This window comes from Dromiciops gliroides, chromosome 2 (assembly GCF_019393635.1).
Source record: "Dromiciops gliroides isolate mDroGli1 chromosome 2, mDroGli1.pri, whole genome shotgun sequence".
Lineage (NCBI taxonomy): Eukaryota > Metazoa > Chordata > Mammalia > Microbiotheria > Microbiotheriidae > Dromiciops > Dromiciops gliroides.
The window spans coordinates 595,543,289-595,561,667 of NC_057862.1; the positions used below are offsets into that span (position 1 = coordinate 595,543,289).

General features: G+C 36.0%; 1 protein-coding gene across 2 annotated transcripts in view; it reads left to right on the plus strand.

Annotated features, from left to right (window-relative positions):
* Positions 1 to 18,379, plus strand: part of ASB3 (ankyrin repeat and SOCS box containing 3) — a 106,284-nt gene that overhangs the window by 38,628 nt on the left and 49,277 nt on the right. For both annotated transcript variants that reach the window (XM_043988006.1, XM_043988008.1), the window contains one exon: positions 4,227 to 4,385. In XM_043988006.1, the coding sequence (XP_043843941.1) occupies positions 4,227 to 4,385 (159 nt within the window). The remainder of the gene's footprint in view (positions 1 to 4,226; positions 4,386 to 18,379) is intronic.

The following is an 18,379-nucleotide window of genomic DNA, read 5'->3' on the forward strand; positions in this document are numbered from 1 at the left end:
GAGATGGAAGAGAAAAAAACCACCTTGTAAACAGTAACCATTCAAACAAAACTAACATTCATGGTGATGATGCCCAGAAATTTATTACTATGCACCTTAAGTCCATTATCTTTTAGGAAATAACATGTTTCATTATAAATCCTCTGGAGACATAGTTGATCATTTCCTTCATCAGATTTCTTAAGTCATTCAAAGTTGTTTTTCTTTGAAGTGTTGTTGTGCTTGTTTAAATTGCTCTTCTGTGTCAGTTCATACTGTCCAGGATTCTCTGAAATTGTTTTGTCATTTCTTATAGTGCAATATTTCATTATATTTATATCACAATTTGTTCAGCCATTCCCCAGAAGTCTAAGAAGCAGTGTAAGGCAGTTCCTTAGATTCAGTTCTTTTTTTTCCTCTCCATTTTAATTCCCATTCAGGATCAGGAATTTTGTTTTTCTTGGAACCATTCCATTTATGATATTATCCTCCCTCTCAACCTGTCTCTTCCCCATCCTTGTTTATTTTTCTGTTAAGTTTGATCTGTTTACTAAACTGCTTATGTGTGTGGGCGTGTACATATGCATATTCAGCCTCCTTTATTTCAGATAAGATTGCATTGGTCTGATGTCCACTTTCCCCTAGTTTGTATATTCTTTACCCATCCATGTCAGTTATGAGAAATAGCAAATTCTCCTCTTCTTCCTTTCTATACTAGAGTAGTCCTTTTATCCTTTCTTATATTTTCAGTCTTTCAACCCTCAGAACAGAATAACACTCCCAGGACCTTTATTTTTCATGCTTAACTCCTTTAATACCTTTATATGTAACTAGAAAATATGATTTAAAAAAAATAGAAAAGAAGAAAAGATGAAAGCAAGTTTTTGGAATAGGCATTCCAGAGCACATTGGAAAGGGTAAATAACTTTGGTTGGGATTTTGGGGTGGGAGGGTTCAGCGGGATAAGAATAAGGAATTGAATGGTAGATATGGGGAATAAGGTTTACATGAACCTGCAGAGGTTCAGAATCACTGAAATGTACAAGTTGTGACCATGAGTGGAAGGTACCATTCTTCTTTCCAGAGGAGGCTGGAGATCAGGCAGGAGTCAAGTGCAGCATGGTATGAAAGGCACATGGTTAGATGGGAGACCCTATTTATTTCTCCTTTTTCCTCAAAGGCTGGTGATTAGGTAGGATATAATGTAACAAAAGATAGATGCCAAATTTACACAGCAGGATATTGAAGTTCTGGGATTTAGCAGATACTCAAAGGCCCACCTGGAGATTAATCTAAACTGAATTTAGTGAGAGTGATTGACTGCTGATTAGCCTACTTCAGGTTAACTAGATTGTAAGCACACCTGGCTAACCCTTAAGAAGGTATTGTTCTCAGAAGCTAAGGACTTTGAAATTAACTCGAGACCACCTTCAAGTCCAGTGAACCAATGGATTTGGATGATGCCTACCAATCATCTTGAAGCCGCGTGTAAGGACCGCCTCTGCTCTGGACCTATAAAAGCTTCCACACCCAGTTTGCTGGTAGTTTGTGATTGAAGCAGGTTCGTGGTAGAGGACTTGAGGAAGAACCAGACCAAGTTGGAACTCTAGGCTAGAAAGGCCTTTTCTTAACTTTCTGAACTCCACATGTTCTCCTTTTACTAATACCTAGTATGCTTTAGTAAATGTTTAATGTCCAAAGGCTGGTGCTAAAGCTTTTAATTTAAGGTGACCACACACTTAGATTTTAAACATCACACTACCAACTTTTTTTTTTCCTGGGGACAGACATGACAGGAAATAACAGACCTATGGTCAGAGGGAATGTCATTCTTTGTGGGGGGAAGGGAGGAAGTTGCCTTGTGCTGATGCAGATGAAAGTTGAGCCTAGTCCCATGCCACTTTTATGAGATTTATCTATATGCTAGTTGTGGAATAATGTCTCTGATGAAGATATTAGTAGAACACTTGCACCTTTACCATTTTTCAGTTAGCTGAAAGATGTGGAGAATTCAGTCTCCCACTGTGCTTATTGTTTGTTGATTATTCAATAGGACTTGATTCCATAGAGCAGAACACTTCTTTAAAAGATGTTTTCCAATAGGATGTCTCAATCTTCATTACATCAAAATTATTTAATAATCCTTGAATGTTATAACATCAGAGATAACTCTTTTAACAGCTTTATGGTATTAAACATCATGTGAGGCCTAAAACAGGAAGATATATCCTTAATAAAGGTACTCATCACTGTAACAGAGATTTAGAAAATGAATTCAAATTGAAGCAATCTTTCTTGTGGGGTGAAGGCCTCAAAATGCTTCCTTTTGAGTGTGATATTTTGCTGTTTGAATCAAGGCTGAAACATTGCAGAACTTCCTAGAAGACATTTATAACCATTCAAGAGTTTGAAACCAGTCTATTTAAATAGATGAGACCAAGCCAATGAAGAATATCATTGCTCAAATTTTGACATATGATTGGATGGAGACCTTCTAGCACTTGACCATCAATATATTCCTTTGAACAGATAGTACAAATTGGCATAGAATTGAATTGGAGGAGAACGCTTTGGTTGTCTTCCAGAAATTACAAAGCTACTTTAAAGACCTCAAGCTTATATATCAATCAATTAATTACAATACCACATAAATTATTTGCAAAAATAAAAAAACAAAGTATTCTACCAATTTCTTTATAGGATACAAATATAGTCTTACTTAGCAAACCAGGGAGAGACAAAACAGAGAAAGAAAACTACAGATTACTATAATTAATGAGCATTGATGCAAAGATTTAAAATAACACATTAGCAAGTAGGCTAAAACAACATATTAGTCAGAAGGATTAGAAAGATTTTACATTATGACCAGGAATGAATGATCGGTTCAACATGAGGGAAGACCATAATTTTTTGGTTTTTTGCAGGGCAATGGGAGTTAAGTGACTTGCCCAGGATCACACAGCTAGTGTCAAGTCCGAGGTCAGATTTGAACTCAGGTACTCCTGAATCCAGGGCCGGTGCTTTATCCACTGTGCCACCTAGCTGCCCCCAAGACCATAATATTTTAAACCATGTTAATAATTTATATATGACAGTATGATTTTATTACTAGATACTGAAAATCCAGCACTCATTTCTATTAAAGACTCTAGATATCATAGGAATAAAAGACCTTAGCTCTCATAAATAAATCAATCTTTTAAAAATTATTATTCTACCGGTGAGTTGTGTGACTGAGAAATGGAACACTATTGGAAGAATTAAAAATGAATATTTCAGAGAACAATGAAGAGCTACATGATAAGTGTAAATTGGTTTCACCAGATAACTAGTGAGGAGCTCTGAAGAACAGGAGTAAATGATAGTATTAGGATAATGTATGTTCAGAAAAAAAGATGGGCTGGTCACATGGCAAGGATGAAGGATAACAGCGGGATATCCTGAGTGAGTTCTAGGCTGGTACTTTCACAATGTCAGGAGCATTTAAAAATTTATAGTGTTGTCAAACTGAACTTCTTTGGTGGACTTATTGGAAGACATGGTCAGGGGTCACACGGGATGGGTGGGCATAAGTGGCTTGTAATATACACCACTGGAGAGTACATACAAATCAATGAGATATATTCATTTGAGTATTTTTAGTACATAAATATGGAATAAGTAAAGACTATTATGTTGCTTCTGTCATTTCTACTCCATTCATTGGCATTACCATCCTGTCCTGAGTTTTCTACCTTCCTATTTCCCTTCCTCCCCCTTCCCCAAAGATTGCAGAATTTGGTTAGGAGAAAAAGGAGACCTGACTAAATTATTTTCTTCTTTTTTAGTTTAGGAGATAAGTGATTCTGAGAGAAGTGAAAGGAAATGAGATAATAACAATGAAGAGGGTAAGGAAAATAATAGGTTCTTAATAGTGGTGACTTTCATTTATTTATTTAAAAGAAGAATGAACTAAACAGGTTCTATAGCCAGAGAAAGAAAAGAATTCTGTTCTAGGTTTTAAGCCTAGAGATTCTATGGTTTCCACCATTACTGAATATCTATTTGATGATCTATAGTTTTTAACTTGTGACCGCTCAAGAACTCTTCCTTGACTGCCTATGATAAGTCCTGTCTTTCACCAAAAAAATTTCAAAAATTCCTTTGAATGTCCCTTAGCCCAACTGAAGAAATCTTTGCTTTGTAAAATCAGGGCAACTGTATTTGATATTTTGCCTTTTACAGTTTTTCTTTTTTCTTTCCAGATCCATCTGAAAGATACATTAACATGAAGACCTTTGAGGGCTATTGTGCATTACATCTTTCAGCAACTAGAGGATTCTTGATGATAACAAAAATCCTTTTAGAAGCTGGGGCAGATGCTAATGAAACTACTTTGGAAGAAACTACTCCACTATTTTTAGGTAATGTAGCTTAACAGGCATAGAAAAAGGAAATATCTGTTCAACTGCATCTAAGCTTAATTGCTTCTGTAATGTCCACTTACAGGATGTTTTACTGACAAATATTTAGATACCTATTTTTGGTTATGAGACTATTAATATCTGATTAGGTTTCTCCTGTTTTTCCAATTCCTGTGTGAAAACAGCTTCTTTAAATGCCATCTTTAGGTGAAATTGAAATACCTATTGTGAGTTACAGACACAATCATTTTTGTGAGTTATAGACACAATCATTTTTTCTTCTAGCATAATTTAGTGGGACTAAATAGTGCTTAATAAATAATTCATTGAACGATTTATATTTAATATTGCTTTATATTGAAGTTCTTTCATCACTTTGGAGGAGTCTAAAAGGGTTAACAGATAACCTATCAATAGTACCTAAAAGTGTTAACAGTGAAACTAAGGTTTGCATTCTTATCAATAGTACTGTAACCAAGAGGGTTCAAGTCTCTACCAATCAATACTATCAACAGAAGCTTAGGGAAGGTAAAGAGGGATCATTAACCATTAATAGCCATTAATACTCCCAGATGACAGGATACCTAGAAACCAGATCTTAAGAAAAGAGATATCATAAATACAGAGACCCTCTGCGTCTGGCAAGTTTAAGCATGTCTTTAGGAACATGGGCAGAAAGGGCCAAATGTGTCCTTAGGTTCATCTTATGACGTGTAAACCCCCAAAACACACCTCCAGGGAAAAAGGTAACCACCTCGGCGCTTGTCTTAGGACCCCAGGAAGTCCAAATTAGGATAAGACCTCCCATGAACCTCCCACAAGGAGGAGATTAAGATAATGAGGAGATAACCTACTTTTTCTTATTATAAATGTAACTATTCTTCTTCCCCCTATTCAAGACACTTCCATGGTGCTCTCCTTGTGGTCAACAGTCTTTCAATGAAACTTGGGAAACTGAGTCACTGAGTCTTGTAATTCTTTGGGATGCCTCATGATATGGAGTTCTATCCCCACATCAGTTTCATTAACCAAACTCTCAGACAGGCTTGAAGACTGACAAACTTAGTATCTTTAGCATATATTAATGAAGTTGTGGTTTAACATTGTTGTTAGAGTATGGTTTACCGACTACTGAAACTACTCTTGTCTTATTTATGCAATGCAATATTGTGGTTACTTCTTAAACATCTGAGAAAATAATTATTAATAACAAATTTCTTGGGGTTCCAGGGACCTAGTTTTAGTTGGTTTTCTCTCCCTCTCAACCCCCACTTCAGAAAGCTCAGTTTTTGAGAAAGTTCTAATCTCTTTTTGGGATCAGCCTAAGGGTACAATAGAGGTGGAGAATAGACTTTTTTGTCTAGTTCAGTGAGCTGATGGCATTAAGCCACATCTAGATAATGGACTTTGCCTTGAGCACCTTGGGGGAGTCATTTTGGATACTTCCCTTGATATGGACCACCCTCAGTCAAGTAATGGAATTGAATGATGCTAGCCAATTAGCCTTGATCAGTGTGTAGTGACCTGCCTCTATCAAAAGAGGATAAAAGCCAAGACCACGGGAGGCTCCTGGCTGACCCCAGGAATGCATTCTTGGCTTGGGAAGGCTGTCATTGGTGAGCACTCTCCTCTTAGGACAGGGTAGGCCGTTAGGCCATGTACTCTCTTCGATACAGTATGTCACTGGGGGATTTTCTCCTTATGTTAAATGCTGTGTGGTCAATATTTTTCTAATATTTAATAATAATGAATAATAAATAATTACTGCCAAAATATAGATAATTTTAAGTTACTTTTACATATTACGGTGATACAGTTTCATTGGCTGCTAATTTAACATGATAATTATGTTTTGCCTAGGTTAGTAAAGAAAATAATTTGTATCTTTGGTTCACATACTAATTGCTGGCCAGGGAGAAGTGGTACCCTTGTCTCCACTAGGGTAGCATGGCACATTATAAAAAGCAAAGGTCTTGGAGTCAGAATACCTGAATTCCAGTCTTAACATCACTATTTACTAGCTGTGTGATCTTAGTTGTTACTTAATTTCATCTGCTCACTTTCTTTATCCATAGAATACAGATGATAATACGTATATTACCCACTTTATAGGGCTGTTCTGAGGAAAGCATTATATAAAGCTTAAAGCTCTTCATAATTGTGAATAGTACTTGAAGGATGCAAATTAATTTTTTTGTTTACTGAATAATATCTTTCTTTAATAGTTTAAGGATATCTGATTTCATAGGTGTGTGTCTTCTTTCTGCTGAAACATTCTTTAATGCCTTTGTTGACAGTTTCTGTGTGATGACTTGTGGTTGAAGAATTGTCTTGGAGTAAAACTGGTGATGAGCCTACTGAACTAAGTTAGTTTAGTCCTCTAACATCAGGCCTGTTCTCAAAGATTTTCCATCTTCTGTAGCTAGAGATGATACTCTGCTGACAGCCTTTGAGGACCCAGGATCCTTTGAGTATGGCATGATGAGGCATCAAAGTAGGTCTTTAGTGTAGGATCAAGACATGGCAATATGTAGATTGCAGTTTGGTTCCAGGCATACTTTTGACTTTTGGCTTGGCAATATGTGGTTGAATGAAAACCGAGATAAAAATTAAAAGACCTAGACTTTTGTTCTTATGTTTCCACAGGGGCAGAGTGGCAATTTTTTAGCACATCTTTTAGCTTTTTTGTGTCTATTTTGATCTCTTTAATGGGGGGTAATAATCCTTTCCCCTTTCCATCATGTGAGTAGTCTAAGGAGGAAATAAATGACTTGTGTAAAAATGCTTTGGAAATAAAGATGCCGTAAAAGGACACCTTATTTGCATTATTAAAGAAAATCTTGGTATTTTCTTCAGGGACTTGATTCTAACCCTCAAGTTATATGCAAAACAACATTGAACCCTTCATAGAAAAATTCCATGGGAATTGCTCAGCCTACAGCTTTGGCTTCTGATGGGATTATTATTATTATTTTTGTTTTGCGGGGCAATGAGGGTTAAGTGACTTGCCCAGGGTTACACAGCTAGTAAGTGTCAAGTGTCTGAGGCTAAATTTGAACTCAGGTCCTCCTGAATCCAGGGCCAGTGCTTTATCCACTGTACCACCTAGTTGCTCCCTCTGGTGGATTATTGTGTTCAGTTTTGTCTATTCTAAATCTTTTTCTTTGTTGTGTATGACCTTCAGTAATTTTAGATTAGAGTATTTTGTAAATGGGTATGCATAATCTGTTTTTTCAATATTTAATAAATACAAGATTGATTAATCATATTTTACCTCATATGGGTGTGTCCTCTAATGTAGCCTTTGGATAGCCTCACAAAAACCAAAATAGTACTATTTCTCCTTTTATTTAGCTCTATAATAATTACGGTGTTTCCTCAATTGCTTTTCTATGGAACAATAATGAACCATGGGGTTATTTTCCAAATAGTTAGGGAGCATACATTTAGCACTTTTATTCTTTTAATTTGTTTTCTTCTTGAAAGATTAATCACTCTCATTTTAGGGACCACCAACACAATGAAATCTATAATAATAATAATAACAACAACAACAGTGACAACAACAACAATAATGATCCTATTGTGCTTTAAGATTTGCAAATTGCTTTGTGTAAATGATTTCATTTAACCTTTGTAATATTTTCTGAGGTGAGTACTATAGGTACAATGTCTGTTTTACAGATGAGGAAACTGAGGTCAGAATTGAAGTGATTTATACTCGGACACATAGCTAGTTATAGTGGAAGAAATGGGATTCAAACAGGTTTTTTCTGATTCTTAAATTCAACCACCACTCTTTCTACTACATATTACACCACTTCCCTTCTCTACCATGTTCTGTTTTTCTGCCATATGTATCAGTATTTTAATAATACAGTGTATTTTACCACCAATTAAATAGTAAGTACATCTTGACTCTAATATCAGAATCTTAAATGTGCTACATGAGGAAATGTCAATGAAGAAAACAAAGATGAGAAGAGCCACTGAACTAGAACAAATACATAGAAGGTAGATCCATGCTGGAAGTTTCACCATTTTTAGGGTATTGCAGAAAGAGGGGACAATAGATTAAGTATAAAAAACAACCTTAGACCTTATCATTACTTTAAAAAAGGATACTGAGAGAATATCTATAATTACTTACATATATGCCTGATTTCCTATCTCTTCAAAATTTAAAAAAGAATAATTTATGCACACAATTGAAATCATCCTTGATGAAACTGTAAGAAAGGGGACATGCAGGATTTCATAAATAATATTCTATAGCAGATCACAGATCCTTACAGTCAAAAACTTTACTGAATAATGTAGTATATAGATCTCTCTGTGTTTATTGTTTGGAGACTGTAAAGGAGTATTTGATTTGCTACAGCCAAATGTACTATAAGGACTCTGCTCCAATAATGTATCTCCCATATACACATCAAATTTATACAGATTATATTTCAAGATTCCTTGAAATAAGTAACAAGATAAATCACTTTCCTTTGTGATCCTCGGTAGCATAAAGCAAGACAAAATAGGAAGATGTATGGTTACCAAAGATATTTGCTTCTGTTTATGGAGGATATTGAATTCATAATCCAGATGAAAGAAGGATTCTCTATAGGAGATGAAGCCCTCCAGTTTTTCTGAATCAATTTGAGCAGGAGGGCTATATCTAGGGACAATTTCTTAATAATTATTTTGGACACAAAATCTGCAGTGAAATCTTTCAATAAAATCAAAACGGTATTTAGGATATCCAACCTTTGGCAAAATTATAAAACCAATTTACAATGTCTCAAATAGAAGTTATGTTAGACGGTGACCACCATATGTCACCTTCCTTTTACTGATTGAAAACTAAATCTTTTTTTTTTTTCCCCGGGGCAATGGGGGTTCAGTGACTTGCCCAGGGTCACACAGCTAGTATCAAGTGTCTGAGGTCAGATTTGAACTCAGGTACTCCTGAATCCAGGGCCTTTGCTTTATCCACTGCGCCACCTAGCTGCCCCGAAAACTAAATCTTAATACAAGAAGCCAATTATTGCCAAGTATTGTATCTGTGATTGCCTATGCAGCATAATAACCTCCTGAATCATCAGGGAGACCTGGTTTCCTCACTTACCCAAACTACCTGATATGTTTAACATTATACCATTGTGTCCAAGTTACCACTCCTTGTCTATATCACTTAGGTCTGGCCACTAAGATTTTTTAAAAAATGGGACCTTCAGTGGCTGCTGATGTCTTTGCAGCACTTAAGTTCAGCTGCCTATACACTAAAATTGATGGAAGTACCTTGGGTCTTGTGTCCTTGTTGAAATAGTTCCTGGACCAGCTGACAGCTGTCCTGGTAAGAAGTTTCTGGGTTAGGAGCAAAGCCGAACCTTTTAAAAATGATGACCAGGTAAATGCAAACAGATACTGGGATTCAGGACTTATAGGAATTATATATCAAATCCTGAAAACAGGTGACATCACAAGGAATAGCAGTCATAATAGTGATATGGTGGAGAAATGGGGTACGGGTTGGTGGGAGTTGGGGTTCTTGGGAATTCCTCTTTAAAAAATTACACCCTCTTGCACACAAAACGTAGTTAGAATAAGGCGATAGTTTATTTAGGAGCAAGGGAAGGGAAGGGTGGGGTGAGGGAAACCATGAAAGAAATCCTTGGACTTTTCATGGGGAGATTTGGCATAAAGCACATGGCTCAGAGGTACCAAATCTCCTTGAACAGGAGACTGGAAGGTACTTTTATAGAGGACTGATGGAGGTGGCCCATCTGCCCGTGAAAAGTTCCTTTAGTGAGAGAGGACCATCCCCCACTGGTGGTAGCTGGGGGATTTGGGTGAGGAGTGGAGGACCATCCCCCACTGGTAGTGACTAAAGGAATTGGGTGAGGGGTGGCTACAGATCCCTCTTCAGAACACAAAGGCCGAATCCACACCCAAACTTATCTCCCCAGGGTAAGGGAGACCAAAATGAAGGGTAGGAATCCCAAGCTAGCTCAGTCCGATTTGGTTCAGCTTATCTATCTAGGCTAATCCTTTGGTTATCTGTCCTCTGGTTTAGTTTCTCAAGGAGAAGATTCCTTGGTGTGCCCCAGAGAAATTCTGGGGTGCTCTGCACCCCATGACAATAGTGACTGGGTTAGGCATAACAAAATGAAGAACAAAACAATAGATGGACTTACTGTCATGACCAGACTTTGGCTTCTTTCCTACATAGAAAATTAATCAAGGCACAGATGGTGGTTTCCCTCCTTTGGTAAATACACAATGCAATTTGAAGATCTTTATCAAACTTTTTAACAATTACTGGATTTTCCAGCACACAATAAATACCAATTTAAAAATTTGAGTACCAATTTCCAATTCACTTAACAATATTTCCACCCTCAAAATAGGAGATTTAAGATCTTCACAAAAATAAATGAATGTAGTATACAATCAAGTATATAAGTTTAAAAAAAATTATATCTAAAACATATTAGATAGTACAGAAGCATTAATTAACTTGTTCAGGCCTGTCTGGGCATGTACAGACTTGTCCTAATCTACTCCTTGCTCATACTCAAGTTTCTTTCTTTCTTGATCTCTTTTCTTCCTGTCTCATTTCATCAGCTCCCATAGGTTAAGTTATCATCTCTATGCAAATGCTCCCAAAGCTGCTTATCTAGTCCTTTTCCTTCCACAACACTAAACAGAAATCATTATCTTCCCCTCCAAACTCTCTCCTGATAGTCATACTCAACTTTACTCTCCCCACCCTGCTTTTCTGCTTTTCACATACCTCACCTCATTACCCACTTTGGGCTAACTTTTCTCCAGTCACAAATCACTTTTTCCTTCTCTCCAAATTCACTTAAGCCCACTCCCACCACCCAGCTTCAGCCCAGTGGACCTCAAATCCCCCTCTTTTGGGATCCAGCTCCATCACTTTCTGTCCCTCTCTACCGTAATCACTTTAAAACATTAGCAGTATTCCAACAGCACCCTAGCTTTCTGATCCAACCCCACCATTCCTTGTCTTCCCTGAAACTGCAGGTGGGCACTCAAAGCAGTGCCCCCCAAATACACTCCCCTTTTACTTTAGTTTGTATGAATTCCCCCCCATTTCTTACCTAGATGGCCAAATTCAAATCCACTAACCCTTTTGGGTGATTTCCTTTCTTTTTGTCAGTTAAATCTTAATAAGGAATGCTATCTACAGTTTTCTAATTAGTTCACAAGATGCCTCCTGTCCTTTCCTTAATCCCCACTTTCTTAATCCAGCTCTCATCTGGAGCTTTTTAAACATTAATTTACACATTTTTACAGAGACTTGAACACTTAAGAATTTCACATGAGGGCAGCTAGGTGGTGCAGCGGATAAAGCAATGGCCCTGGATTCCAGAAGACCTGAGTTCAAATCCGGCCTCAGACACATGATACTAGCTGTGTGACCCTGGACAAGTCACTTAACCCTCATTGTCCTGCAAAAATAACAAAACAAAACAAAAAACAAACAAATTATGATTTGATCACTGTGGGCCCATTTTCACTGTGACATGAATGACTCAATAGATGCTTCTGGGTCCCTGCAAAACATACTGCCACATAAAATACTGTTCAACCAAATATTGTGATAAGAAGGGTCCTTGAAGAGTTTTGCTGTTCCCAGTTGGTGAGCTCCTCCTCAGAAGCTCCATGTGAGGAAATATCCATGCCAGTTGTGTCCTTTTCAATCTCAACCGCGGGCTCCTCAGACTCCTTTCCCTCGGCCTTGGTGACTTCCTTAACACATGTTACTTCTCTCCCCCTGCCCTCATTTTCTAATTCCCTTTTATGTATTGTCTTCCCCCTTTGGTATGTAATCTCCTTGCAGACAGGGAATGTCTTTTTATTTGAATTTGCATTCCTAGCACTTAGCACAGGGCCTATACCTAGTAAGTCCTTAATAAATTCTTTAGCTAGCTATCTGTACATACAAATGTGGCTTTCTCCCTCCCCCCCCCCCCCAGGCACAAAATTTTAGGTGACAGAATTAATTAGCAAACATGAAAAAATATTTCTCTGTTCAAAACCTGACCAGTACAATCTTATTGTAATGGGATTTCATTTCTGGTTCCACCAGATGTCAGTATGACCACAGATAGTGCAGGAAATTAAAATGGGCTATGCGCATTCAGGTATGCTTGCTGTATAATTTTTTCAAAATGCATTTTTAGCAGAGATAAATTGTTGAGTGAAGAGATCTATTTCCTTTTAAAGTGTTTATATTACATAAAAAGGAAATACACAGATTTTATGTAGAGTAAAAACAAAGATATGTATAATATACACTCATGTGTAGTATAATATCATACATAAATGAACTCTTGTGATCTCTATATATTTTAGAAGTTACAAGGAGATGGACATCCTTTGGTTAAATTTCATTACAGTCTCAATGACTATGGTATTTTTCAATATAATTACTGTCAAAACATGGGCATCAAAAGAAGGAATAGTTCTTGTGTATAGATAATAATGCTTGGCTCACTGTGATTTATGTTTGGTACCCAACATGGCTAAAATATTATTCCTTGAGTATATATTCTCTTCAGTCACTTTCTTAAATGAGTGCTTTATTGAAGATCCCCCTTTACTTATTGTATAAAATAATTAGCAGTTGTTTCCTCTTAATCATTTTTTCTTTCCTTATGAGCAGGTACTTAATGTTTAACCAATAATTATTTTTATTTGGTATTATTGTTTGGTATAAATATTTATGCATAGAGTTGGTGTAATTTTCCCTTGTGTGGACCTAGCTTTGGGTTTGTATTTTTGTGTAATCTTTATTTTATAATTTTCTATGATATGAAAAACGTTTAAAATTTGATAAACATATATTAAGTGCCTCTTTTGTCCCTGGCACTGTGCTTAGTGCTGGAAAACAAATAAGAAAAAGAAAGACAGTCCCTGTTCTCAAGAAGCTTAAAATCTAGTGGGGAAGATAGTATGTAAAAATGAGCTGCAAAGGATGGGCAGGACAGGTGAATAATGATGATGATGGTGTCAAAACCAAGCAAAGAAGTTGGTAGCAAATGAAGAGATGGCTGAGATTTTGAGCCCTCTATAAAGGGAAATTATAGAGGAGTTCTTTGCTCTGCCTTCCAGTTCTTTAATCAAAACAATAGAAGCAGCTGAATGTACTGAAGAGGTATGTATATCAAAATTCAAGCAATATCCATGATGATGTTTTCTCTTTGAAAGTACAGATAGCACACATTGTATTTGTTTTAATTAAAAGTTGTATTTAGTCAAAAGTCTTCTTTAGGACATAGATTTCTTATTTTTAACAAATACCTTTGTTATTTTGGATCTAGTAACCCAATTTACTTCTTTTCTTGTCTTTTCTTTCCCTCCTCCAGTTGGGAAATGTGTCATTCTCAATGCCTTTATTCTCTTTCACCCTCCAAATCCAATTAGTGGTTGTTTTGTCCCTTCTACTTTCTGAACATCCCTTATACAGTTCCTTTTGTCTCCTTTAACATAGCAGCTACTCTGGTGCAGGCTCTTATCACCTTAGGCCTGGACTATTGCAGTAGTTTTCCGATTGGTCTTCCTGCTTCAAATCTTGCCCCACTCTGGTCCATTTTCCATTTAGCTGTCAAATTGATCTTCAAGGTCTGACCATATCATCCCTCCCTATTCAGTAAACAGTAGGGACTTCCTATTACCTCCAGAATAAAATATAAAATCCTGTTTGGTTACTGAAAACCTTTATACCCTTGCCCCTTCTTGCCTTTCTATCTTATTTCCCCTGCTTACTCTTTGATTAAGTGACACTGGTGTCCTTACTGTTCCTCAAACAAGATACTTCCATCTTCCAATTTCTGCTTTCCCTTAGAGATTACCCCAATTTATCTTGTATATAAGTTATTTACACATAGTTGTATTTTTCTTTTTTTACATATTGTCTCCCCCAAAAGATTGTTAGCTACTTAAGAGCAGGAACTATGTTTTGTATCTCCCCAGATTTAGTTTTTGGCCTAGTAGGCTCTTAATAAATGCTAGTTGACCGACTGACCCACATAGCTTACTTCAAAGACTACATTTTGTGATTAGACCATTGCACTTACCTTTTATTTTGTCTCCCTAACTCTTAAGTAAATTTCATTAAGGGCAGGTATGACCATGGCATTCACTCCCCAACTCAATAACTCATCCAAGATCAGATATATTTAAAACGTGTAACAACCTGACCTCAACTTAGCGCTTCCGGATAAACTGGCCTTATTGTGCTTCATGCATGATATGGCATCTCCTGTCTTCATTGCTTTTGTACTAGTTGTCTCCATGCCTAGAAACCATCACAAGTACAGCTTCTTCTATAAAATCTTTCTTGATTCACACCACCTGCTGGTTCCCCCCCCCTTATTTTGTATCAATTTCATATCTGTTTTGTCTATACTTGTATATGTATAGATTGTCTTCCTTGGCTGGATTGTAAGCTCCTCAAGGGCATGAATGCAATGTTTCACTGTTGCATTTTTGTTCTTAATGCTTAGAACAGAGTATTTAGCAAACAAAAGACACTTAATAAGTGTTTACTGATTGATTGTGAAGAATTTGTAGATTCTGGAAAAACTACCTCCAAAACACCATGGGATAAATTTTTGAAGTAGCTTCCTAACATGATTATGAATAAAGCCAGAATATTTAGAGGAATAAGTATAAGCTGACAAGGAGGTGCCCTTGAATACTTTTTTAGTGATACGGAAATAATGGATAGAGTTTACCTTTTTTTTTTTTTTTGGTTGGCAGGGCAATGGGGGTTAAGTGACTTGCCCAGGGTCACACAGCTGGTAAATGTCAAGTCTCTGAGGTCGGATTTGAAGTCAGGTGCTCCTGAATCCAGGGCCAGTGCTTTATCCACTGCACCACCTAGCTGCCCCCATGGATAGTGTTTAAATGGTGCTAATATGGAGATCATGAATTGGAAGGAACTGGTGGTTGATGACATCACTTTTTGGGAGAAGGGAGCTTTTAGCCTTTGATTCAGCAATTATTTATGCTGAAAAGCAGCTGTGTTATCCTATTCATGAGGTCATGCACCTTTACTCCACCTTTCTGAGGAAGAGTCAAACAACCAAAAAGCTAGCTGTCATCAGGGACTTTGTCAAGAAAAAAATTACAGGGATTCTGTCGAGGTCAGTATCCATTTAGCCTTATTCACTCCCCACACTAGTTATAGCTACACCGTCAGTATATTACAGTGATTTGTGTTTAGAATAATGACCTTGTCATTCAAGAAAAAGTCAATGTATGTTCTTCAGTATGCATTAGGAGAATAGAATGGTATTTTTAAAAAACATTTAGAAAAATTTGTACAAAAACAGTTTAAAAAGTTTTTTTTAACCACTTAACAGTTTATTCCCCAATTGTATGGAAAACTTTACTAGGTAGAACCCTGAATTTCCTGCTTTTGGTTTTACTGTATTGTTCTGTTTTCCCTTGGTATACTGGAATTATAGTGAATGGATACTATAGATATTTTATATGAAGACTAATAATGTTATAGTTTTTCCAAATCATTTTTTTTGGAAGATCAAAGGTTTGATGGCATTATGTGTTCAAATTAAGGTTTTTATCAGTTTAAAAAAATGTATAACTCCAAATTTATTAGATTTTAGGGGGGAAATGAGGGAAGTTTTTCATAGCCTGAGATTTTCTGAGTCTTTACAATGCTGATATTCTTCAAATTATCGACATTTGTATGTAAATATTCAGAAACCTTGAGAGGGCAGGGATTCTGTCTACATGGCTTTATTTCATAGGATTATAGGAATAAGGCCTAGAAGGATTTTGAGAGATTATCTAGCCTAACCAGTTGATTTTGCTAATGAAACTAAGGCTCAGAGAAGTAACATAACTTGCCTCAGGTCCCATTGCTAGGAATTGAGCCAAGATGATGTAGAACTGGCAGGAATTTAGAAATCTGATCCCCTAATTTTATGAAGGAGGAAATAAAGGCCCAGGGAGGTTAAGTGATTTTCCTAACAGTTTTTACAAGGCATTGTTGTTGTTATTCTTGTTCTTGTTCAGTCGTGTTTTATTCTTTGTGACCCCATTTGGGGTGTTCTTGGCAAGGATATTGGAGTAGTTTGCCATTTCTTTCTACAGATGAGAAGATTGAGGCAAACAAGATTAAGTGACTTGCCTACAGTTGACACAGCTAGTAAATGTCTAAGGCTAGATTTGAACTCAGGTCTTTCTGACTCGAGGCTTGATGCCCTGAGCTGCCTAGCTGCCCTTTTTACAAGCTTTTATAAGGCATACATCGTTTTTATGAATATATCCCTTTCATAAATTTTTAATAGAGTAATAATATTCCATTACATTAATATTCAACAATCTGTTCAGCCATTTCCCAATTTATGGATACCACTTGTTTCCAGTTATTTACTACAACAAAAAATGTTACTATGAATATTTTGGTACAAATGAATTTCTTCCCTTTTTATTTGATCTCTTTGGGGATATATACTTAGTAATACTATTGCTAAATCATAGTTTAGTGACTTCTTGGGTATAGTTGCAAATTTCTTTTCAGAATGGTTATATCAATTTACCAACAACTCCATTAGTGCTGCCTGTCTTCCCACAATCTCTCCAACAATTATTTTCCTCATTTGTCATCTTCACCAATTTGATAGGTATGAGATACAACCTAAGAAGTGTTTTAATGTGCATTTATTATGACCACTAATTTGGATCTTTTTTTTTTTTATATTGGTGTTGATAGCTTGTTTTTCTTCTTTTGAGAACTGCTTCTTAATGTCTCTTTAACATTTATCTATTCAGGAATGACTCTTGATTTATTTTGACCAATTCCCTATATATCTTGTTTATCAGACAGTTATCAGAAAAATTTACTGCAAAGATGTTTTTGCCCATTAACTGTTTCCCTATTAATTTGAATTGTACTAATTTTGTTTATGCAAAACATTTTCTATTTTAGATAATCAAAATTCTCAATTTTACCTCGTGGTCCTCTTTCTCCTGTATTTGGTCAAGAATTCTTCTATCCATGATTGTAAAAGATATCTTTTTTGTTCCTCTAGTTTATAATGTATCCATTGTATTAATTTGTAGCTTTACTATGATATATGATATGAAGTATCACTCAATCTAATTTTTGTGAGGCTGATTTTTCCCAGCAGACCCTAGTTGTGGGTCTATAGAAAAATTTAATACTATATTTGATTACTTCTTAGTTTTGAGTATCTAATCTATTTCATTAATTAACTTTTCTGTTTTTTAAACTGGGACCAAATAGTTGGGATGACTGCTTTGTAGTATTGTTTTGGATCTGGTACTGCTAGGTAACCTTTCTGCCTCCATTTATTTATTTATTTTTCATTGCTTTCTTTGAGATTCTTGCCCTTTTTCCAATTCTGGAAAGTAACCCTTTGGTAGTTTCATTGGTATGGCACTAATTAATTAAATTAACTTAAGTAGCATTGTCATTTTTGTTATACTGGCATGGTTTAACAGTAAGCAGTTAATCATTTAAATTTTTTTAGGTATATCTTTATTTCCATAAAGTACTCTTTTTACTTATGTATATATTATTCCTATTTTATGGTTGAGTATGTGGACTCTCAAATATTTAAAAAATTCTATAGTTATTCTGAATGTAATTTTTTTCCGATATTTTCCTGTTCAGTTTTCTACTAATATACAGACGGATTGATGCATTTTTGTGTTTATTTTTTATCCTACTTTAATGAATTTAATAATTGTTTTGATTAATTTTAGTTGAATCTCTGGAATTCTCTAAGTAGAGCATACATCCACAAAAAATGATGATTTTGTTTCTTCTTTGCCTATGCTTATTTTCTCAATTTCTTTTGTCTTATTGTTAAACTATCATTTCTAGATCTACAAGAAGCAATACTGATGATAACAGGCACTCTTTGTTTACCTGGACCTTATTGAAAAGGTTTCTGTGATTTCTCAGTGCTGCATCT